Source organism: Liolophura sinensis, chromosome 11 (genome assembly GCF_032854445.1).
Source record: "Liolophura sinensis isolate JHLJ2023 chromosome 11, CUHK_Ljap_v2, whole genome shotgun sequence".
Taxonomy (NCBI): domain Eukaryota; kingdom Metazoa; phylum Mollusca; class Polyplacophora; order Chitonida; family Chitonidae; genus Liolophura; species Liolophura sinensis.
This window is the reverse complement of record NC_088305.1, coordinates 21,516,985-21,541,981: the sequence shown is the minus strand read 5'-3', so window position 1 is coordinate 21,541,981 and position 24,997 is coordinate 21,516,985. Positions and strand designations below refer to the sequence as shown.

The window sequence follows — 24,997 nt, the reverse complement described above, 5'->3', positions numbered from 1 at the left end:
TGTTGTATAATAATGTTCTAAATAAGAACGTGATGCTTGTCTAATAAATTTATTTTAATGCAAACTTTTTGTTTATATCAAAACATATGCATTTAACATAAATTATGATAATATTCATGAACATATTAAAAACATAAATATGATTCAAACTGAGGTTTAATACATTTGTTAGCTGAAAAGAACAAATTCTAGTGCAAAAATATTTATTGTACCGGTGTTACATCCTCAGTTATGACATAATTAAACAAAGACTATAAATACCAAAAGGTGGTCCCAAATACCCACCATACAAAATTTATTTTCAAGTGTCTTTTTCTCCTTAAGGAAAAATCGGAAAAAATATTGAAGACCACATATAGGAATAACTTTTCACACTCTTTCATCTGATCTTTATGTCATTTTTTATGTTTTCTGCACCTTTAAGTCTTGCCTGAGTGCATAAAACCTGAGAACCATGACGGATAAAGTTAAGACACATGTATATGAATTTACATTGTATAAAATATACATATCTATCTTGATACACGTACAGTATATACAGGCAATTCCCTGTAAAAGCATGAAATTTTTTTCACCAACCAATCCCCCTCCTGCACAAACTGTAGTTCTGAAGGGTGATTAGTTAGTATAAATCGATAAAGTTAGGTGATTTACTGTTCATATAAATTTCACTTGCTCTTTCACCAATTAAGTAAACATCAGGGTGATTAGGCGGTGAAAAAATTCCATGAAGTTGTAAGTGATTTACTGTATACATAATAATGTACAATATATGTACTGTCACAGATATTTGTTGGGATTCCACACATATTTCTTCTTCTTGGGTTTAGATTTGGGTTTCTTCTGGTCGTCTTTGTACCTTGGTGTTGGAATCGGTTGCCATGGTACGGGATTGTAGAACGACGGAGCTGGATAATCTCCCCCTGGAAACAAAGAGAACAGATTTGTATAAACGAATGCAGCACAGAATTATCATGATCGTTGGGTGAGAGTTTCACCTGTATGTAACTGGCAATATTTTATTCTATCAAAGAGCCACTACAGTGCACACACATTTGAGGCTAAAACTGCTAATATGTGATATGGCTACACAGTATGTTCAAATGGTTATCACATAAAGACATGTTAATATATTACGAAGACAATGTTATCAGCAGCTACAATATCAGAATTCTGACTACCCATAATTCCTCAACATTTTTGCACATGAAAGGGCAATTTTCGGTACAATTTATGCACTATAATGTGACTTTTATAATGTTATTTTAGAGGCAATTTCACGGCTTCACAAAAAGTATTATTTTATCAGTCTACACAGAATAACGCCTTCAGAATATGTCTGAAAAAACACCTTGCAAACATTCGAAGAATTGAAGAATTACAGTAATGGACCAATAAGCAGCTTGCTATATCACAAAAGTTGACCAAATCTTAATGCTCTTAAGTTTTACACTTCCCACCAAATCTGACTGAATTTGGCAAAGTGGCACAGGAGTTGAGGAGATACCATCAAAGCAATGTCATTGCCTGCTACTATGCTAAGATTAACAAACAGAGTCATGAGCGGACCAACATGCTACTTGTCCAAAAAGTTGATCAAATCTTCAGGCCTGTTGTCATCATATTACCTTCAAACTAAACTAAGTCATGAGCAGACCAACATGCAACTTGTCCAAAAAGCTGCTCAAATCTTCAGGCCTGTTGTCATCATATAACCTGCAAACTAAACTAAGTCATGAGCAGACCAACATGCAACTTGTCCAAAAAGCTGCTCAAATCTTAAGGCCTGTTGTCATCATATAACCTGCAAACTAAACTAAGTCATGAGCAGACCAACATGCAACTTGTCCAAAAAGTTGATCAAATCTTCAGGCCTGTTGTCATCATATAACCTTCAAACTAAACTAAGTCATGAGCGAACCAACATGCAACTTGTCCAAAAAGCTGATCAAATCTTCAGGCCTGTTGTCATCATATAACCTTCAAACTAAACTAAGTCATGAGCAGACCAACATGCAACTTGTCCAAAAAGCTGATCAAATCTTCAGGCCTGTTGTCATCATATAACCTGCAAACTAAACTAAGTCATGAGCAGACCAACATGCAACTTGTCCAAAAAGCTGATCAAATCTTCAGGCCTGTTGTCATCACATAACCTGCAAACTAAACTAAGTCATGAGCGGACCGACATGCAACTTGTCCAAAAGGCTGATCAAATCTTCAGGCCTGTTGTCATCATATAACCTGCAAACTAAACTAAGTCATGAGCGGACCGACATGCAACTTGTCCAAAAAGCTGATCAAATCTTCAGGCCTGTTGTCATCATATAACCTTCAAACTAAATTTGATTCAATTTAGCTCAGGTGTTCTGCAGATATGGTGCAGACAAGATTATGGTGTCAGTTGCCAGGAGGCACAAACACAATATGTTATAATTATAAAGACATATGTGTAAAGACTTTGAAGGAATGTAAATATAGATTACATCTGAAAATACCACAGCCGTTTTCTTTTTTTCTTTGTCCACTGTTGTGGGTAGTATGGAAATGAAGTCTACCTATACATGTACTGTGAATTCACTGCTACAGTAATACCTGAAATGTGACATATCATACCACGTGCTTTCATCCTATAAAGACATACATGTAATTAGACAAATTTTTGTTGCATTTTATATATGTGTACAGAATGTTTTCATTTAATATATTCTGTCAGCTGGGTGTGAGGAAATATATATGTGTACAGAGTGTTTTCATTTAATACATTTTGTCAGCTGAGTGTGATGAAATATATAGGTGTACAGAGTGTTTTCATTTAATACATTTTGTCAGCTGAGTGTGATGAAATATATAGGTGTACAGAGTGTTTTCATTTAATACATTTTGTCAGCTGAGTGTGATGAAATATATATCTGTACAGAGTGTTTTCATTTAATACATTTTGTCAGCTGGGTGTGAGGAAATATATTGGTGTACAGAGTGTTTTCATTTAATACATTTTGTCAGCCGAGTGTGAGGAAATATATAGGTGTACAGAGTGTTTTCATTTAATACATTTTGTCAGCCGAGTGTGAGGAAATATATAGGTGTACAGAGTGTTTTCATTTAATACATTTTGTCAGCCGAGTGTGAGGAAATATATAGGTGTACAGAGTGTTTTCATTTAATACATTTTGTCAGCTGAGTGTGATGAAATATATAGGTGTACAGAGTGTTTTCATTTAATACATTTTGTCAGCTGAGTGTGAGGAAATATATAGGTGTACAGAGTGTTTTCATTTAATACATTTTGTCAGCTGAGTGTGAGGAAATATATAGGTGTACAGAGTGTTTTCATTTAATACATTTTGTCAGCTGAGTGTGAGGAAATATATAGGTGTACAGAGTGTTTTCATTTAATACATTTTGTCAGCTGAGTGTGAGGAAATATATAGGTGTACAGAGTGTTTTCATTTAATACATTTTTGTCAGCTGAGTGTGAGGAAATATATAGGTGTACAGAGTGTTTTCATTTAATACATTTTGTCAGCTGAGTGTGAGGAAATATATAGGTGTACAGAGTGTTTTCATTTAATACATTTTGTCAGCTGAGTGTGAGGAAATATATAGGTGTACAGAGTGTTTTCATTTAATACATTTTGTCAGCTGGGTGTGAGGAAATATATAGGTGTACAGAGTGTTTTCATTTAATACATTTTGTCAGCTGAGTGTGAGGAAATATATAGGTGTACAGAGTGTTTTCATTTAATACATTTTGTCAGCTGGGTGTGAGGAAATACACATGTCTGATTCTTTTAGCATGGTGTAAAATGAGCCTTACACATGGCTTGTAATTATCACATCTGCATGCCACAGGCACATTAAATCTCTTCAGGGCAAGTAGGGATTGAGCTGTTTTGGTTGCCTATGGGCATATCGGATGTCGTATTTTGCATGTCGTCGCAAAAAAATAGTTAATTTTGACCCATGCTAACACCTGACCATACAGCAAACTTCTTAACTCTTAATACCAGTACATGCTTCAAATTTTAAATATGCCTTACAGGCTCCAAGAACATTTTTGTATACAAAATGATTAGCTCCAGAAATTCACCACAAATACACACGTATCTGAGCATGGTAAAAAAAGGACTACTAAATCCACAAAAGCAGAATCAATACAGTATCATAGCCAAAATGGAATGCTTGTAGGTGAAGAGAAGTGTTTATAGAAACACACAGTGTGTGCCTAGGTAAATTTACGAGTTCAAACTTTTTGTCCACTTCTACAGCAATCTTAGCCCCCTCCCCTCCTGGGTTCTAAGCATTGTATGTACAAGTAACACTAACCCTGTTCAGTATTATGCAAGATAACAAGAGCAGTATTGTAGTGAGTACAGGTGCTTTGACACACCTGTGTGAACTGGTATACTGACAACCCCCCCAACCCCACCCCCACCACTCTGAAGCCTCCTCAGCCAGACCTGTTACATTGTTAAGTACACTATCAAAGGTTCCAGTGGCTACACACACACCAGACAACGAGCCGTTGGCTCCTCATAGGCAGTCACAACACCTGGTTACTAGGGTAAACACCCCCTTAACCACCACCCCACTACAGGTGCCTGCAGGTATGGCATTGAGGTAGAGTAGGGGAGATTAACCTGTCTGTACAGGTACGGTCACTGTTAACGACAGGTGCGGCGGGTAACACTGGTATAAACACATGCGTGAGAGACAGCGGGGATTAACACACCGACAGAGGATTAGCAAGATTAATCTCAGGTAAAACTTCATCAATCAGGATATTTTGATAAAAGTTTGCTTTTCTTAATCAGCATTAAGGCAGAAAGTGAGCAGGCAATCTGTATAATTTGTGGTCATCTCACTTTCAGTGATGTATAAAGAATATTGCACTGACACAAATCTACATATCTACAATATGGCAACAGTATACATGATCAAAGAGCTTGGATGTACACATGCTAAAATGCTGTACCCGATGTGGAGCATCAAAGGACCTGTAGCATATTGTTACTGTTACCAATCATAGCTCAACTAAACTTTAATATCCGTGTACATGTTATGAAAACTTATCACATGCACTGAAACTGTGAAAATTATCCAGACTTGCAAATTACACATTTTTACAACAAAATACATGAGCTTTGTAAATTTATATCTATTAGGAAAAAAGCAATTATTCAAAGCTTTATATATACAAATAAAAAGCTGTGAAAGGCAGTAGGGGGTTGTGTTTGGGAGGGAGAAACAATCTGTACATTACAATAATGTGTGGCTTTATAGCTGTTTTATTCAAAGTCTTGTACAAGATATAATTTCAAGATCTTTTATTTTCCTTGTAGTAGAGGAAGAAATGGCATCTGAACAAGAAATGGACAAGACAGTTATGTCGGAAGAAACCATAGAGGAAAATCAAACACAACAGGAAACCAAAGAGGAAAATCCTATCCAAGAGGAAGCCACAGAGGAAACACAACAGGAAACCAAAGAGGAAAATCCTATCCAAGAGGAAGCTACAGAGGAAACACAACAGGAAATCAAAGAGGAAACTCCTATACAAGAGGAATCTACAGAGGAAACACAACAGGAATCCACAAATAACATTACAGAGGAAACACAACAGGAATCCACAAATAACGTTACAGAGGAAACCGCACAAGAAACGCAACAGGAATCCACAAATAACATTACAGAGGAAACACGACAGGAAAATGAGCAGGATGCTGTGAAGGAAACTGCAGAGGAAACACAGCCGGAAGCCATGGAGGAACCAGAGCAAGAAACTGAAAGGAAAAGAGAGGAGATCATAGAGGAAGCACAGCAGGAAACCACAGAGGAAAAAGCACACCAGGAAACCACAGAGGAAAAAGCACAGCAAGAAACCACAGAGGAAAAAGCACAGATGGAAAATGACAAGGACACACAGGCAGAACCCGCTGAAGAAAAGCCAGGCTCAAAGCTCTACCTGGCAGTAAAGGGGAATAACCCTGAGGAAGTGATGAGCCTGTTAAACTCTGGAGAGGATGCAAACCTCCGCGGGATGAACGGACAGACCCTGCTGCATTTGGCAGTCAGCATCAATGCAGCACCCTCTATATTCACCGCTCTGCTAGACAAAATGGACGATTTCACCCAGCGCGATGAAAATGGTTATTCCGTACTGGAGCTTATCTATGTCCACGACTACTCTGAGGAAGCCGAGAATGCTTTAAAGGCTAAAGTTCGCAGCCGCATTCTGGAAGGTGAGGTGGAGAAGATAAGGAGTCTAGTGTTATCTGGCTGGAGCTGGTATCCTGTCAGCGCAGACGATGTCAGGGAAACATCTGTAGAGGCAGCGGAATTCATGGAAAAGCTGTCAGAATACAAGGTACCTGTCCGTGAAATATGTCACATTTCCTTGTTTTTTTTTTCGCTACTTTTATTTCTAACCAGTACTGGTTTTACTTTCAAAGGCCTTCTAATCCGTCTATGTTCTTGCTAAATGTTCTTGCTAAATAATTACTGCACCATCACAGCCACATGGAAGTCATTATTCATACAAACATTTTCTTTTCCACCTTTAGGAGAAAATCGCCAGTGTTCACAAGGCTGTTGAGGAAGGCAACACTGGTGTAATAGAGTTACTACAGGAAAATAAGGAGCTGTGTGAGGCATATGACAGGACTGGGTTACCTCCCCTGACAAAGGCCGTTATCCTTAGAAAGATGGAGGTGGCACAGGAAATGGCCTTGCAATTACCAGGCAGCCTCAATCTCAAGGACAACGTAAGTATGCCGAGTATGACAAGTATTTGTGCTGGAAAACAAAAATCATCCTATCAAAGCTCAAAACATGGTAAGAAATTCTCTGCACTAAATACATGCCCCTGCTACACATGAATACATTCCATAAGTGGGTATTATTATGGGTACATGCTTCACAACATGGCTGGAAAGGTTGCGTTAAGTCAGATGGTTACATAAATCTATCATTCAGTAATTCATATGGTTACACAAATCTATCATTTATTCATGTGGTTAAAAAAATCTATCATTCATTCATTCATTCATATGATTACATAAATCTATCATTTATTCATGTGGTTACATAAATCTATCATTCATTCATATGGTTATATGAATCTTGAAAACATATACATGTACATGTAATAAAGACACATGTTATGTTGCCTTACTGGTAAGATTCAACTTCAACAAACCGTTCTGGAATTTGACCTTGGCATTTAAAACCAATTAATACATGTATGATACAGGCAGAATATTCTGAAGGAATTGCCAGCCATTTAAATGAAAGTATTCGGTTTTGCCCTGAACAGTAAAAACAGTAACATTATAATCAATAGTTCTACTTTCACTTCAGCTTGGGAGAGTTGCACTCCACTATGCCGCATCCTGGAAAGATGAAGGTCAGATCTACCAGGCTTTACTGGATGCTGGTGCTGTGGATACCACAGATGAGGTACTTGGAAGACAATGCCCTGGGTCCAATTATTCAACAGTGTATTGACGGTTACGCTTGGTATTTAGTTTAGTCTGGATTACAGTCCAATTACTTTTGTATTTGGCCAAGACTTGTATTAAGGTTTAAGCCAGGCTTAACTTTTAACACACGTTTAAACAATCGGCACCTGTTCTGCAAAGCCATGTTGGGCCAAGTCCATTGCAACTACCATAAGAAAGACATACTGTACAGAGACAAGCTTGTTACAATCAACTACCTTATGGAAACTTTGTGGACAGGACCCTGCTCTGATGAATGGAAACTATAGAACAGCTCAACACACAGCAGTGCTGTCATGACTGTGAAAGATGGCTCTTAAACCTGACATATGTGCAATAATCTAAAATGCAGGGTGTTATCCAGGTTAATGCATTGTCCATTTACCAGATGATGTGCCCTCCAAAGTGCCATGTTGAAGGCAAATTTTTATCCACAATTAGCCCAATTTGCGTCTTTGTGTACAAAGTGGGAACCATCCTGTGAATCTATGTTCTGATCTGATATCGACAAAAAATATTTATCATACTTTCTTTGTTCTGTACAAGTACATGTATAGACAGCAACAAATGAAACTACCTAAAATTTCAACACAAGGAAATTTCTAGCAAAATTTTGTTCTTCAGAAGCAGTTCTTCAAGTTTGCACATACATGAATCGATATGTAAAATTCTCTTTCTGGTTTTCCAGCAAGGTCACACAGCAATGGAATACAAGGAAAACCCAGAACTTCTGGATGTGAACAAAGTTCAGCAAAGGGTGCTGAGAATCCTCCAAAAGGCCCCAGTCACAGAGAGAGTGAAACAGCAAGAAGGTGATACATCTCAAGGTCAAACGGAGGTTCAAAACGAACTGGAAGCCACAGAAGCTACAGCTGATGTCACAACTGAACCAACTGTAAAAGGTACAGAAAAATTCAGATTCTCAGAACTAAAAAACTAAGAAAAAATAATGTCTATAAATATTGTACTGGACCTAAAATTTTGTCCATTTAGTCCATGTTAGGAAGGTGTTTTCATGGTTTTTTTTCATGACCTTCATTTTGCTAACCTCACAACTGCATCGCATCCTCATTATCATACAAAAATGATATATATACTAAAAGGTGGTCCCAAATATCCACACAAATGTTACTTTCAAAGCTCCTTTTTTCTCTAAAGTAAAATCAAAAACACCCCCCCGCCCACCCAAAATATATTTTAATATATGCCAAACTTAGTGAGTAATATATGTCACTCATCTCAACTTCATCTGTTCAAAGGAAATAACCTTCATCTGAAATTTACATCATTTTTATGCTTTCATCTCCACTATAGATATCAACATGTAGCTACTGAATGCTAATCAATAACTTTCTGTGCTAAGACAGATCATGTTGATTTTTCAGAAAATGCTGACAAGTTATCACCTAACCTCCTAGAGCATGACCTAAATGACAAACCTATACCTAAGCACGAGAGAAAGCCCTACAAAAGACCGAACAACTATGAAGGCCAGTACCTGGCTGACAACCTGGGGTCTGCCCTGACCCTTGCCCTGGCTGAGATCGCAGAGCGGCGACCGTGGGATCCTATAGAATACCTTGCCCACTTCCTGTATAAATTTCGTGCCAACATGGAATTCGAACAAAAGGTAAAAGGGAGTCCAGAAATGATTTCCATATTAAAACACCTCTGACGAGTAAACAAGTCCCTGCCCTACATGTATAAAGGACAGAATCTGTTGAGCTATACAGACTATCTCAAATTACAAAAACATACTGCAGGAAGGCAGTTAAGAGCAACATGTGTTCATCATATATGCCACATATAAGATGTTCAACATGTACACACACTCTACTAAAGGACACAACAAATTTAGTTGCACTTTGAAAATATAGTTTATACGTTTTCTGAAGACTATAATACAGTTTATACATTTTTGAAGACTGTAATATAGTTCATACATTTCTGAAGACTATAAAACATGTGTTGCTCAGGTAGGGGCACAAAGGTGTATGAACTTTACAGAAAATTCCGTTCCTCTACCTCCAATAATGTCAAACAGGTTGAGGATTTAGGAGGAATTGCTCTGTGGAATGGACCCTACTTCAAAATTCCTTCAAAAAGCTCGCATCGTTGTTTATTTTCTGTGTTCCGCCAGGAGAGGGAATTACAACAGAAGCTTCAGGATGAAGTGAACGAACGTGAGAATGAAAGGCTGAGGAAACAGAAACGTATGGAAGAGGAGCGTGCTATCAGGGAGGAGGAGGCGAGGAGAGAGAGAGAGGAGCGAGAAGAAGAGGAGAGGAAGAGGCTGGAGTTGGAGGAGCAGCAGAACAGGTGAGTCTGGAAGCCTCAGGTTGCTTCAATAAAAACCTGCTGGAGTCTGAGCTGCGATTATAAAGCATCTCTATACAGAAGTCAATTTTTTTTGTCTGTTGGTCACTCAATCCCATTTTTTGACATCTTATCTTCTTACATAGGGCATTCATTTAATGAGGGGTCAGCTGACGCCATGACAACATGGATTTCTTGGGGGATGTTGCACGTATTGCGAATTTGTCCTTGATATGTGGTAAACCAGGATTCTTTGGGGCATATAGCAGTTATCTCACCTGGGGATTGGCAATCGGTTATCTCACCTGAGGATTGGGAACCAGCTATCTCACCTGGGGATTGGGAATCATTTAGGCAAAGTTACATGTACATAACTCTGCACTTTTTAACTCCTATGAAGCTTAGATCAGTATTCATTTCAATTTTGTAATTTTGTAATCACTGCAACGATTGATTATCACATATTCCACATTAAAGATGATAACAGAGATAACTGCAAGAAAATTACACCTCATCATGCCCATTCTTACTGACAGTGTTCAAGAACCTCCACTTTGATGCCTAAAATGAACGTAGTCTTAAATCTCTATTAGAGCACCCAAGTATTTTGTACCATGTAATTCTATCAGAGATGTCCCAACATCACAGAATCACAACTTTACATGTAGATACCTGTACATATATGTGGTACATTTGCATATAGCTATGAATTAAAAAGTAACAAAATCAACCCAAAAAGTTAAACGGCTAATCTATTTTTTTTGCTGGTTTTATTCAATGCAGGGCTAAAGAGGCCATCTTATCGCAGGCCCCTGACCTACCTACAGTGATGGAGGAGACAGGGGAAATTGAAGGCAGTATGAAAGACAAGGACGAGACTGGACAGTCTGAACTTCATCGCCTAGCTGACAGGAAGGTAAGATTCAGGCCAACAGTAAAAAATTTCTTGTTGCGGCATTACCTGATTGATCATTCAAATATTGGGCCACTACTCGCACTAAAGTTTATATTGGCATTTTAATGCAAGTTTTTTTTGTCTTAGCATAAATTTCTTGAAAATCCCTGTCTCTTTCACTATATCCAGAAAACAGAATACCGCTAGAAGAGGCCAAGTTATGCCTATTATAAACAAAGATTTATGTATGGATGGCCTTGGGATCATAACATATTTATCTGCTCTGGCTGTGTAATATGGTTACTAAAACTTTCTACCTTTAACTGACTTTCTGGCAGTATTCAGGATATGTCTAAACTTCACATGATATGAACATCTTAACTTGGCACGAAAGTGTTCCAGAATTTCTTTACTTAACAAAAAGCAGTATGCCGCATGCTTCTTTGTTTGTCCTGGACATGATTTGTAACGGTTCCAGGAAGTGACCTTCTGGCCCTGCTAAACTCAGGCTTCAGTCTGGCTGACAGAGACGAACATTACAGGACTCCAAGAGACATCGCAGAAGAGAAAGGGCTTGATCAGAATGTGGAAATTCTTGGTAACAGGATCTCGATCATACTACCATTCGTCCAACACAAAAGTCTCCATGGATAAGGCTAAAATATTGTCAATATGACTGAATCACTGAAACACTGTCAATATGACTGAATCATTGAAATACTGTCAATATGACTGAATCACTGAAATATTGTCAATATGACTGAATCACTGAAATATTGCCCATATGACTGAATCACTGAAATATTGTCAATATGACTGAATCACTGAAATATTGTAAATATGACTGAATCACTGAATACTGTCAATATGAATGAATCACTGAAAAACTGTCAATATGACTGAATCATTAAAATATTGTCAATATCACTGAATCATTGAAATATTGTCAATATGGCTGAATCACTAAAATATTGTCAATATGACTGAATCACTGAAATACTGTCAATATGACCGAATCATTGAAATACTGTCAATATGACTGAATCATTGAAATATTGTCAATATGACTGCACAGACTAATGCCAATATGACTGAATCACTGAAATATTGTCAACATGACTGGATCACTGAAATATTGTCCATATGACTGAATCACTGAAACACTGTCAATATGACTGAATCACTGAAATATTGCCCATATGAATGAATCACTGAAATATTGTCAATATTACTGAATCACTGAAATATTGCCCATATGAATGAATCACTGAAATATTGTCAATACGACTTAACTGCTGAAATATTGTCCATATGACTGAATCACTTAAATATTGTCAATATGATTGAATCACTGAAATACTGTCAATATGACTGAATCACTTAAATATTGTCAATATGACTGAATCACTGAAATATTGTCAATATGACTGAATCACTGAAATATTGTCAATATGACTGAATCACTGAAATACTGTCAATATGACTGAATCACCGAAATATTGCCCATATGACTGAATCACTGAAATATTGTCAATATGACTGAATCATTGAAATAATGTCAATATGACTGAATCACTGAATTTTTGTCAATATGACTGCACACTGATTAATGCCAATATGACTGAATCACTGAAATATTGTCAACATGACTGGATCACTGAAATATTGTCCATATGACTGAATCACTGAAACACTGTCAATATGACTGAATCACTGAAATATTGCCCATATGAATGAATCACTGAAATATTGTCAATATTACTGAATCACTGAAATATTGCCCATATGAATGAATCACTGAAATATTGTCAATACGACTTAACTGCTGAAATATTGTCCATATGACTGAATCACTTAAATATTGTCAATATGATTGAATCACTGAAATATTGTCAATATGACTGCATCACTGAAACACTGTCAATATGACTGAATCACTGAAATATTGTCAATATGACTGAATCACTGAAATATTGTCAATATGACTGCATCACTGAAACACTGTCAATATGACTGAATCACTGAAATACTGTCAATATGACTGAATCACTGAAATATTGTCAATATGACTGAATCACTGAAATATTGTCAATATGACTGCATCACTGAAACACTGTCAATATGACTGAATCACTGAAATACTGTCAATATGACTGCATCACTGAAATATTGTCAATATGACTGCATCACTGAAACACTGTCAATATGACTGAATCACTGAAATACTGTCAATATGACTGAATCACTGAAATATTGTCAATACGACTTAACTGCTGAAATATTGTCCATATGACTGAATCACTTAAATATTGTCAATATGATTGAATCACTGAAATATTGTCAATATGACTGCATCACTGAAACACTGTCAATATGACTGAATCACTGAAATATTGTCAATATGACTGAATCACTGAAATATTGTCAATATGACTGCATCACTGAAACACTGTCAATATGACTGAATCACTGAAATACTGTCAATATGACTGAATCACTGAAATATTGTCAATATGACTGAATCACTGAAATATTGTCAATATGATTGAATCACTGAAACACTGTCAATATGACTGAATCACTGAAATACTGTCAATATGACTGAATCACTGAAATATTGTCAATATGACTGCATCACTGAAACACTGTCAATATGACTGAATCACTGAAATACTGTCAATATGACTGAATCACTGAAATATTGTCAATACGACTTAACTGCTGAAATATTGTCCATATGACTGAATCACTTAAATATTGTCAATATGATTGAATCACTGAAATATTGTCAATATGACTGCATCACTGAAACACTGTCAATATGACTGAATCACTGAAATATTGTCAATATGACTGAATCACTGAAATATTGTCAATATGACTGCATCACTGAAACACTGTCAATATGACTGAATCACTGAAATACTGTCAATATGACTGAATCACTGAAATATTGTCAATATGACTGCACACTGACTAATGCCAATATGACTGAATCACTGAAATATTGTCAACATGACTGAATCACTGAAATACTGTCAATATGACTGAATCACTGAAATATTGTAAATATGACTGAATCACTGAAATATTGTCAATATGACTGAATCACTGTCAATATGACTGAATCACTGAAATATTGCCAACATGCCAGAATTAATGCAGATTAATTACCATGCTTCTAACATGTAAAAAGTATCAACACAAAGCATTGCATTAAAGAACAACATGTCAAGACCTCATGACTGTGGACTGACAGTTTTGAGTACCCTCAAATTTAAAGGTAAATACATGTACATATATCGTTTTTATCCACAAAAATTGCGCAAACTCAAATTTGTGTACAGAGCTACATGTATATTATAAACCAATGTATCCAGTAGATGAACTGGGTTACATTCCATTTTCCTACATAATAAATACATGTACATATTACTAACATTGTATTAACCTTTGCGCACAATATTGGTTCAAATGAAGATAAACAGAAATCCCTTTACAACAGCAAGGTGCATTCAATATTTCTCTTGTCCCGGACATTAATTTTCAGACAACTACATAGCTAACATGTTGGAGGGAGAAAAGCTGGCAGAACTAGAGCGGCTGTTGTTGGAAGGTTACGACAAATTCCCACTCATTCTGAGCAAGGTCAGCACAGAGGGTTTACCCGAGGAGGTCACGAACTTTATCAGCGCAATCCCACAGTTACAGGTGTGTCACAGCAAAGCAAAGCTTTCTGAGTTCAAAATAAGATTTGTCCTATGTTTGAGCAGCTGTACCCCCAACGTTTCTTCCTGTGTAATGCTCTGAGTAAAATATTGCTTAGAATTAAGTTTAAACTCCAGATCAAAATGGTAATTCATGGTAAAAATCAAATATGAGCATAAACAAGCAAGTCTGGATGAAAATTGTATGTAAATTGGCTTTAATAAAGTGGAGGCATGACAAGAAAAGGATAGTGGGGGTGGGGTGGTGGTGGTGGTTATGCAGTCCAAATTGGACAACTGATCACAAATGTGCAATTTCCCAGGTCTGTCCAAATTCTGGAGATAGTTCCAGGTTAGACATCAATCTGTTCTGACTTTGGAGCTCTTCTCTTACATACATCTGTGTACAAAATATCAACCAGATGACAACTAACACTACACAGTAAATTCTATTTCAACCAAATGGTGATTGACACAATTTTTACACATCAAGAAGAAAATTGTGAAGTGTTCAGATGAAAAGCAGGTGTTTTTTTTTCATCCCTTATTCTGCCATAGACCAAAGTGACGGAGGTAGCCAAAGCTGTGAAATCAGGGGTAGAGCGTGATGTGAGACAGACACTCGACAGGAAACGGTTCGTCCTGGCCAAGGACAACAAGGGTCGGACCGCTCTGCACAACGCGGTGCTGTATGATCACCCTGAGGTCACAGAGTACATCACCCAGACGTTTCCCGTCAGTGTCAAAGCCAGGGACAATGTAAGTCAGTTAGCAGCTACCCTAATTCTTCAACCTATGAAACTTTTTCTGCGACCAGTATTTTGAAACATTCTGACAGAACTGTGGGTAGAGAAATCATTTGCGCAGTTTTATGAAGTTTGTATCATCAGTCGCAGCCACAAATCATTTTCATAATAATTATATGCATAAATTCCACTAAAAAAAGTTCTTAGAAGTTTAAAAAGGTTAAAGATTCACAGCGGCTACATTGTATCTTATCTATAAATTGAGATGCCTTTTTGAGAAAGTTCAAACTCTATACTACGATATGATGCGAGGGCTGTTGTCCGAAGTTCTAAATTCTGTGTCGGGACTAGGGTCTTGGAAGTACTGGGAGTGGATCAGTGACAGTTCCTGAGCCATAATACGCTGCTTTGCTTGCGTATTTAATGTGGGCTGATAGATTGCTTGGTATGTCGTGTCAAATTTAGAGGGTTTTATTAAAACCTTGCGAATCACACGTACTGTACAAGACACTGTTTGTTCCTTAATACAGGGTTATCTTGATTCCAAGTACACAATCACCAACAATGAATTTTCACAACAAATGCACAAATTTACTGACGTGAAATACTCATAGTTGGGTCAGTGGGCTCAAGTTCTCCCAATCAGCTGATTCCACACCTACTTGTACCTGTGTCAAAACTCAATAAGCATAATCCATAGTACATGAAGACCAAATATGAAGTTTAAAACTGCTTAACAATAAAGCCACACTGTCCTAACTTACCTGTCTAAGGTAAGGAAATCTACAGCTCTTTCAATTGCTATATGGATCCCTGAGGTAAAATATCAATGATCTTAAAAAATGTTTCAACAGTATAAATACATGTATGTAAAAGTATCTTCCTCTCATTTCAGCTGAACAGAACTCCGCTCCATTACGCAGCTGCCCTGTCAGATGACCTGTTTGACCTCTTGGTAGAACATGGTGCAGATCTGACCGTCAAAGATGTGGTAAGTTAAACACACATACAGGCTAAAGCTAATGTAATACAAAAATATAAAAACTTCTTGTAAAACTAAGATAATTTATAAATCAAAATCTAAAAGAACTTTCTGATCATAGACATACATGTATTTGTACTTGACTTTTAATAGAGTTTTCATAGTATGCAGTTATGTTAAAGAAGGAAACTACAAATGAAAGCCGAACAAATGTTTTATGTAAGTAATAGTTTTAAAATGATGAGGATGACCACAAGTGATAAACAAGTGCATCACAAGTGATAAACAAGTGTATGAAGAGCAAACATAAATTTTGTGTCATCTAACTATAATATTTTTGGAATTGTTGAATTACATTTTATTACTGTTGGAATGAACACAAATATTTTTTTAAACTTTTTGCATTTCAAAAACAGAAAGGAAAGACACCTAGTGATTACAAAGAGGATAAAGGGGAGATAATCAAGTTGAGAGATGAAACCCATGATGATGACGACGATGATGATGACGATGACAACAGTAACGAAAAAGACAATGATAACACTGAAAAAGATGCTGACAACAATGACCATACTGAGGAGACAAATGAAAAAGAGGATGCCGCAGAAACATGAAATGTCACCATTACTTCACACATTGTTTGAAATGAAGAGTGGAAAACTGCTTTATTACCGTTCAACATGGTATACGTCCAATCTTTACATTTGCCTATCTTTTTCAGGGTAACAGCTGTATTTTGAATCACGGTTACATTTGTCTGTGATAGTATTCACCTTAGCATCAGTATTTAACGAGTTGTCTTTCCAATATGTTCAAAGGATGAAACTGTAGTAACATTTATCAGTTATATGGTTCAGCCTTACTGCCTTCTAGTATTAAAATATACACAGAGTGATTGGTAACTGATTTACAGCAGCAAACAAATTTGTTTTAAATCACAAACTGATTATGCAAATTTAAAAAGCTGCCTGTACACAATTCAGTGATCTTTGAGTCTTTGAGCTTATATACTTTAATCAAGTACGTTTCCTATTAAAAACCCACATGTTCTTCTCTGTTAAACCAGTTACCCTAGCTTTACGGATAAAGGGTACTGTTTGTAAAGTTTGTAACCTATTTATAAACCACATGTAGTAAAGAAAAGTTTATCATATATCATGTGTTGTTAATGACATTCACCATTGAATCGTCCAATACCTGTTTTAGATGTATTCACAGGATTTCCAAAACTCACTGTACATATACCACAAACAAAAAAATCCCCCAAAAACATAAAATAATTTCTCCATTTCATTGTTGTTTTTCAGTTTAATATAGAACTTCCATTCTCATCCCTATCTTCCATGTTCAGACTTGGTACACCTTTATATATATTTATTTATTTGATTGGTATTTTACACCGTACTCAAGAATATTTCACTTATTCGACGGCGGCCAACATTATAGTGGATGGAAACCAGGCAAAGTCCGGGGGGAAACCCACGACCATCTGCCGGTTGCTGACAGACCTTCCCACGTAAGGCCGGGGCACATGTTTACAGCAATATTCAGAGGCGCATGAATACATAGATATACATGTACATTCTTCAAACCACTGAAGTTTGTTCAGGTGTTTAACCTGCTTTCTTAAATCTGCCATGGATTACCAACCTTTCAATATACTGTACACGACATTTTTATGTGACCCTTACTGGCTCTTTGGTCTGAAGAGTTGTCATTTACGATTCTGGTTTTACTCTGGATTTCTCCGCCCAGAATTAATTTATTTGATTGTTTTTTTTTTTTTTGCGCCATACTCAAGAATATTTCATTTATACGACGGCTAATGTTCATGTCCACTGAAAACTACCGGTCAAAAAGTACAGGATCTTAAATAGGCAATAATTTTTTTTGGGATTTTTTTTCAACCTAATAAAAGTTTATTGAAACTTCGTCTTGACAAACCTTCAGCACGTCTCAAATATCAAGGTGATCCAGGTGACGTCACGTTTACTCATTTAAATAGCCTAGCTGCAGATGCACAGCCAGGGTATTTGTGGTTCAGGGCTACGATTGGGCTACGTTCACCAGACATATTTTCATCATCTCTGTTTCATTTATATATATATTTGATTGGTGTTTTATGCCGTACTTAAGAATATTTCACTTATACTATGTCGCCCAGCATTATGATGGGTGGAAACCGGGCACAGTCTGGAGGAAACCCACAACCATACACAGGTTGCTGACAGAAATTCCCTCGCATGGATCTCTGTGCTCAAAAAAAATCAACATAATGACATGAAGAGTGTTACACTGACCTCTGTCCCCGTGGCAGCTCTGGGAGGACTTGGGGCGATTCTCAGCCTGTTTGCACCATTCCGCAAACTTCTTATCTGCCATCTCTTTCCTCTCTCTTCGTTTCCTCTCCTCTTCTTCCTTCTTCTCCTTTTCCATTCTTTTCCTCAGTCTCTCCTCTTGCCTCTTCTTCAGCTGCCATTCTTTAAACTTTTCCTCCGACTTCTCTTCAATTTGTTTCTTCTTGGACTCCTCTATGTCTTTCTTGGCATCGAGTCGTTGCTTTTCAAGTTTCATTCTAAGTTTACTTTCATAGTTTTTCTTTCTCAGCCATTCCTCTTGTTTAAGCTTGGCTTTGAGCAAAGCTGCCTGTTTCTCTTCCTCTTGGATTTCTTGCTGTCTTTTCTCCTCTCGTTTCTTCGCCAGTGCTTCCTGTTTGAGCTGTCTGTCCTCCTGGGCTTTCTCTACCAGCCACTTTTCCCACGGAGACAGTAGAGAATCACTTGCCACCTCGTTACTCGCCAGCTTCCTCGACATTTTTTTCCTGCACCAGCTGCCATTGACAGTACCCCTAAAATACATAGAAGCCAAAACAAGTAAAAAATTGAGTATAAACGCTGACTGACCATATCATGCCCCCAGGTGAACATGTACATCATTTACCTATTCATTTTCATTGGAGTTTTGCGCCTTACTCAAGAATTTCGCTACAATATACAGCGGTAACCAGCATTATGGTGGAAAACACATATATTGGCTACGAGGAAACTGAGAAAAACAGATTTTGTGAAATATGATGAAAGCCTCCAACCGTGCCTGCTGCTAACATGTGAAAATGTATCTATGAAAAAAGGCTCATGTCAAGACAAAACATGGTTTGATTTATTTGGTTATTTGATTGTTGTTTTATGCCGTACACAATCGTTGTTGCTTTCCCTCTAAAATCAATTCAAAACGTACATAACTCACAATGAAATTTGCTCTTTCACAGGTGAAAATATTTATGAATAATGGTACTAGGAGCATGAGAGTAGCAAAACGGACTTGCTAGTCGATCAGACACTGGATCAACACCATCGATGCTCTACATGTGTAGTCTCACATAAACTTTGCTAGGTACCACTTTCCTTTGACCAAGATCGCCAAAATAACTTGCCAAAGCTTGGTGGTTTACTTTGGGCACTTTGCTTCCATGCAGCCATACTATATTGTCCGAAAAAAGTCACAAAGGTCTGGGGCCACTTTTACAAAATGGCGTACGACATTTATGTATCCTACATTTGTCATACGACCATTTGTGCATCACTATTAAGGTACCACTGTCTTATATGTGTAATATCGTACAAGTCTTTGTTAAAGTGGCCCCTGAAGAACAGTGGAAGCGGGGAAATCTTGAGGATTCCCTGTCTGAGGCTGGCATTGACCAAACACCTTGTGTGCCCTATATCTTGAAAGACAAGCATGTCAACCTCGCAATCATGTTATGCAGCTCTCACCAAGGAACCACCACATCTCCCAACAGGGGGGGGGGGGGGCCACCACACCTTCCACCACGGAGACCACCACACCTGCCATGAGGGGGACCATAACAGTGCACACCTCCTACCAGGGGAATAACCACACCTTCCACCATGGGAATAACCACACCTTCCACCATGGAGACCACCACACCTTCCATGAGGGGGACCACAACAGTGCACACCTCCCACCAGGGGAATAACCACACCTTCCACGAGGGGGACCACCACACCTTCCATGAGGGGGACCATAAATGTGCACACCTCCCACCAGGGGAATCACCACACCCTACAGCAGGGGGACCACCACACCTTACACCAGGAGGACCACAACAGAACACACCTTCCACCAGGGGGACCACCGCACCTCCCACCAGGTAGGGCCACCAGGGAGACCTTCACAATTTTCACTAGGTGGTTCACCACACCTTACACCAGGAGGACCACAACAGAACAATAACCACACCTTCCATCACAAACGACTCCCTTTACCTGTGAAAACTTGTCCCAACTGTAGAAATATGAACTGAACTTTACAAAAGCACATGCCCCAGGACAGCCATTACTTCAGCTATGGCTAAGCCATACAATTTATGCTTGTTTGTGGCAGGTAGACTGGTATTGATTTCAAGCCCTGCTCAGGGATAGAAATTAGAGGAAAAGCCAGCAGGACAATTGTCCAGTTGATCCCTAAACGTTATCGGACATTTTTGTAACTCACAGGACAAAATTTCTCCCCATTGAACTGTTGGCCAAAATATGATTAAATGCACTGTGTACTTATTTTTTCATGGTATCTGTTTTAATAACTGACCAGGGTGGGGGTGGGGGGGTAATTTGCAGTCACTGTAATTTTCAAATGTGGTGCAATACATCGCTTCCAGTCATCCTTGAAATATCATCACGTTGTGGCTGACGTTGTTGTTGGATAGCTTCATTGCTTGGGTCAGATACTGATCCACTAGTTGACTGCTTGGTATACCTGATTTTAAGTTAGTCGGTCGTTTTGAGCGTTCAATATTTTTCGTTTCGCTCCCAGTGACTACCATATTTCTAGAGTCGCACTTCTGTCCCTGTGAATTTCACGTTGCGATATATGCGCCTTGCGTCTCTTTGCTCAATGAAAAGCCACAGGAACAGGGTAATCTATTTTTGCAACAAAGAAAGTCTCGTACAGAAAGTCTGGTACATTGTATGGAAATGCGATTTTCCAACAAAGCAATGTTTTGAAGTAATTTGACTTTTTCTTACGAATAAAAGGCGCCGCTATAAATCCACTTGAACACTTGGGAAAATGATCAAAATAGCATATTTTCATGTATGTGCAAATTTTCATCGTCAAACATATAACCGGACAGTTGTCCATGCTGCACATAAGTTTTGATGGACAAGACCATTTTTTTTTCCGGACATGTCTGACAAGCCAATGGTAATTTTGAACCATGCTGCTGCATGTATCTATGTCTTATTACACAATACAACTATCCACTAGTAAAAGACTCTTTTAAGATTTACAATTTAACACTTGTTAGCGAATAGGCATCCTGAATACTATAGGAGAAGAAAATTTAAATATCAATCAAATACCATTGAAAAGGGTATGCATTTCCTTGCAAGTTCAAGCCGTAAAAAATTTTAATATGTACCTCAAGTTGATAAATCATAAATTAAGTCAGCGCCAAAATCCACTAGGGACTGTGTGCCTAAGAACTAGTCCTGAAGTCTTGAGTGTTGAAGGGAGAATTGCCGTCGGAAACCGCCGAAGTGCAGTCTGTACATTTCCGGTAGAACTCTTCTTCCCAGAAGGTAGCGAACAATATAGTTCCGCTTGACAATTGGGAAACCGGAATGTTGGACGTAGGTTCTGAGTTTACACAAACAAGCCGGCAGTTTTAATGACACTCATTGGCTGAGAGGCAACACACCCCAAGCATAAATTACAGGGTGTTAGAGATGGACGACGCAATGGACTGAGCGATTTATACCAGCTTTGCGATTTTCAGGCTTTATGTGTATATCAAGGAAAAATTGTAAAATAATGCAGCAGGCACCACCAGATAGAAAAAAAATGTGCTCTTTTCAGCCTATAGTGTCTTTTTTTTTAAATTTTCTTCTCCTTTAAAGTAAAAGAAAGTTAAAATATGAAGTAACGGTTATCGTACAGACAACTGAAAAGTATGCTTAAAAATACTTTCATTTATTTTTTCAGATTTCTTTAAGAGTGTTGAAAGGCATTCAAAAATTTGAAAACTATGGTGGGCGTTATGAACCATATTGACGGTATATAGGAACTCTGATCTCAACTGACTATTCTTTCCTCATGTTCAACAGCAGAAAGGAATTTCTGGGAACATTATTTCAGTAATCTTTTACTCATGGGTAAAAAGAGTTATTCCAACGTTAAGTATCATGACTAGAGTTAGGAAAACTTCAGGTGACGTCAGAGTTCCTAAACACTGATAGTATGGTTCATAAAGCCCACCTTTAACCATTTTCACAAAAATGTAAACAGCATAAATGAAAGTATATTTGCGCATAGTTAAAGTGGTCTACATGGTGATGCCTACTTCCATTTTTAGAGGTCTTTTCCTTTCTGTCTTACTTGTCATGTTTCTCGGGTGTGACCATCGACTGTTTACATGAAGGAGCAGCAGTAGGTGTTTGATTGGCCACGATTTCCTGTTCGTCATCGGCACTGCTCTCATAACTGTCATGGTCCAGACATGAGATCAACGACTCAGTAGAGCCTGTGGAATCCAGGGAGTGGCTGTAGGGACGGTATGCGTACTCTGCCTTCATCCATTCTGGCTTAGTCACGGTAGCGGTAACAGGGCGTGGTCGGGCACTCATGCTGAGGCTACAGCAGAAATGAGAATAATTCCAGGAAAGTTAGTAACATATTAATTTCTTTGAACAATACATGTACAGTATGTCTGTACTTAAAATTTTATTGTTTATTGCTATGAAAGTACAGGTATCAGTCACTTCTTAGGTGCAAAGTCAGATTTTCAAAAATCAGCCTTGTGAACAGAGTTTGTTCTTTATGCAAGAGTCTGGACCCGGTTTCTCCAAGGGGTCTTAACGTTACACTGTCCTAAACACCATGATGTCGCATTGTGACGGCTTACGCCACCTGGCACTTGCAACACACCTTGTGTAACATTATGACCACTTTGTGAAACAGCCTCCAGGAAAGCAACAAATTGTAACAAATAATAACTAGAAGCTCATATTACAGATAAGTAATTGTGAAAACTGGGAAGGAACATTCCCTACTTAAGCTTATGTTAGGAGTTGATGCCCAAAGGGGGCTAACTTTTGTGATATAAACGTAGTCTGTCAGTTTTCTTGTGAAATGTGCATTGTAGGCTATTAGCTGAGGCTAAAACTCCAGATACATTTTCCCCCAATTTTCTGGCTAATGAAAACCATAAGATTTTAAAGATATTAACGTTGAAGGGAAAACAATAAAAAAATTTCTTTCAAAAACCATTTTAGAAATTTGCAGTCATTACGGGCCTTTCAAGAGAGTTGACTGGTCATAACACAATATATTCCCAAAGATGGCATGAACTATCTAATTCAAATGTCCAACTTTGCTTTTTCTTACGGACATTTGCGGGATAAGAAGAAGTCATTTTATTGCACCACAAAGAGTAACTTTTGTTACGAGATTTTTCAATGAGTCCTACACTTTGACCAGATTCTGGATAATCATAATAATACATATATGCAGTTGCAGTCATAATTCTGATTTCATTGGTGTAGCCATGGGAGAAACAATGCAGACCTAAAGGCAATGTGTCATAGTTCTCGAAGAAGAATATTTTTGTGTAATTTCTTCAAATACAAGCCGTTACTAATAATTATACATTGTATCTGAGCAGTTTTGTGTTATCTCCTTTCTCAGCCGTTCACATGCTCTTTTTTTGTCCCAATGAACTCTTCTGCAGTGCCATCACATAAGATCCCTTTTTCCCTCTAGACCATGTAGATGGAGCAATGCAGAGGTCTGGAGTACCAGACTTACAAAAAACTCAGAAAATGGCAGAACAGACAAGTTTATTTTTGACACTGGAAATCAGTGGGAATAACTGGTAAAGGATAAAAAGCTTAGCAGTGGAATTACAACACATTCCATCTCAAAATGATCTCATTTTACAATGTATCTCTCATAGCAGGAATCAGAATTGCATTCTCACAATTGAATCATGCACATGTAGACATGATGATGGCACTGTCATCAAACTGTCAGAGCATTTTATCAGTTTGCAATTAAAAAGAATCTTGCTGCTGAGTAGAGTGGAAATTTTGAGATGACAGGTAAATGTTCTGGAAAGGAAAGAGTAATGCAACAAATGGCACCTTTTCTTCATCACAAAATATTCTACATCAGCAGTGAATAACCTTTGAAGTTGAAAATTGTACATGTATGCCAAATTTGTATGCCGTACAGCATCTGTCAAGCTAAAATCGACAGGCAACTGGCGCTGACTGGCTGACTTGGCTTGACATGTACCTGCTGATTCAAAATTGCATCTCTGCTAAGCATCTAGATTCATGGCTTGGACAGCGATAAATAAAGAAATAATCAATTTTCTGATTTACAGTATATTTAATGATTAGACCCTAATGCAAAAATATGGCAAAGATAATTTCCAGCCTTCGTTTATCAACAAAAGATTTTAAATACAAGAAGACACACGTTACGGGTAAAAGATTAGTTTGCAACATTAGTTACATTACCGATAATCAGATGTCACGAAAACCGCGCATCAAACAATTTACCAGTGGTAAATATTGGTTGACAACTGACAGTACCAAGAATGAATGATAACATTAAGAGATTCTTACCTTGGATGTCCCCTTGTTGCGTATAACGTGCACTTCTTGCAGATTGTCTGGTATCATCTATATCTGATTGTACAAGTCATCTGTCAGATAAGACGGCACACGCTGAGATCCATTGTTTTTGTCAAGTCAAAACACGATCCAAAATTTTAACCTGAGCGCTCCACACGGCCGGCGGAAATGAATAATTCAAGCAAAGCAGTT

General features: G+C 37.8%; 2 protein-coding genes across 2 annotated transcripts; one reads left to right on the top strand and one right to left on the bottom strand.

The window, feature by feature from the left end:
* Nucleotides 1–231: 231 nt before the first annotated feature.
* LOC135477969 (coiled-coil domain-containing protein 34-like) lies at nucleotides 232–24,937 on the bottom strand. Its single transcript, XM_064758206.1, has 4 exons — nucleotides 24,797–24,937; nucleotides 22,545–22,799; nucleotides 18,449–18,996; nucleotides 232–923 (listed from the first exon to the last, which is right to left on the bottom strand). The coding sequence occupies exons 2-4, from the start codon at nucleotides 22,790–22,792 to the stop codon at nucleotides 781–783; spliced, it is 939 nt and encodes a 312-aa protein (XP_064614276.1). The 5' UTR covers nucleotides 22,793–22,799; nucleotides 24,797–24,937; the 3' UTR covers nucleotides 232–780.
* On the top strand, nucleotides 4,737–17,477 carry LOC135477709 (trichohyalin-like). Its single transcript, XM_064757902.1, has 13 exons — nucleotides 4,737–4,764; nucleotides 5,346–6,370; nucleotides 6,567–6,767; nucleotides 7,363–7,461; nucleotides 8,191–8,404; nucleotides 8,888–9,132; nucleotides 9,643–9,821; nucleotides 10,602–10,726; nucleotides 11,183–11,311; nucleotides 14,264–14,424; nucleotides 14,979–15,179; nucleotides 16,062–16,157; nucleotides 16,565–17,477. Exons 2-13 carry the CDS (start codon nucleotides 5,357–5,359, stop codon nucleotides 16,760–16,762), a joined length of 2,862 nt encoding a protein of 953 aa, XP_064613972.1. The 5' UTR covers nucleotides 4,737–4,764; nucleotides 5,346–5,356; the 3' UTR covers nucleotides 16,763–17,477.
* Nucleotides 24,938–24,997: the final 60 nt, after the last annotated feature.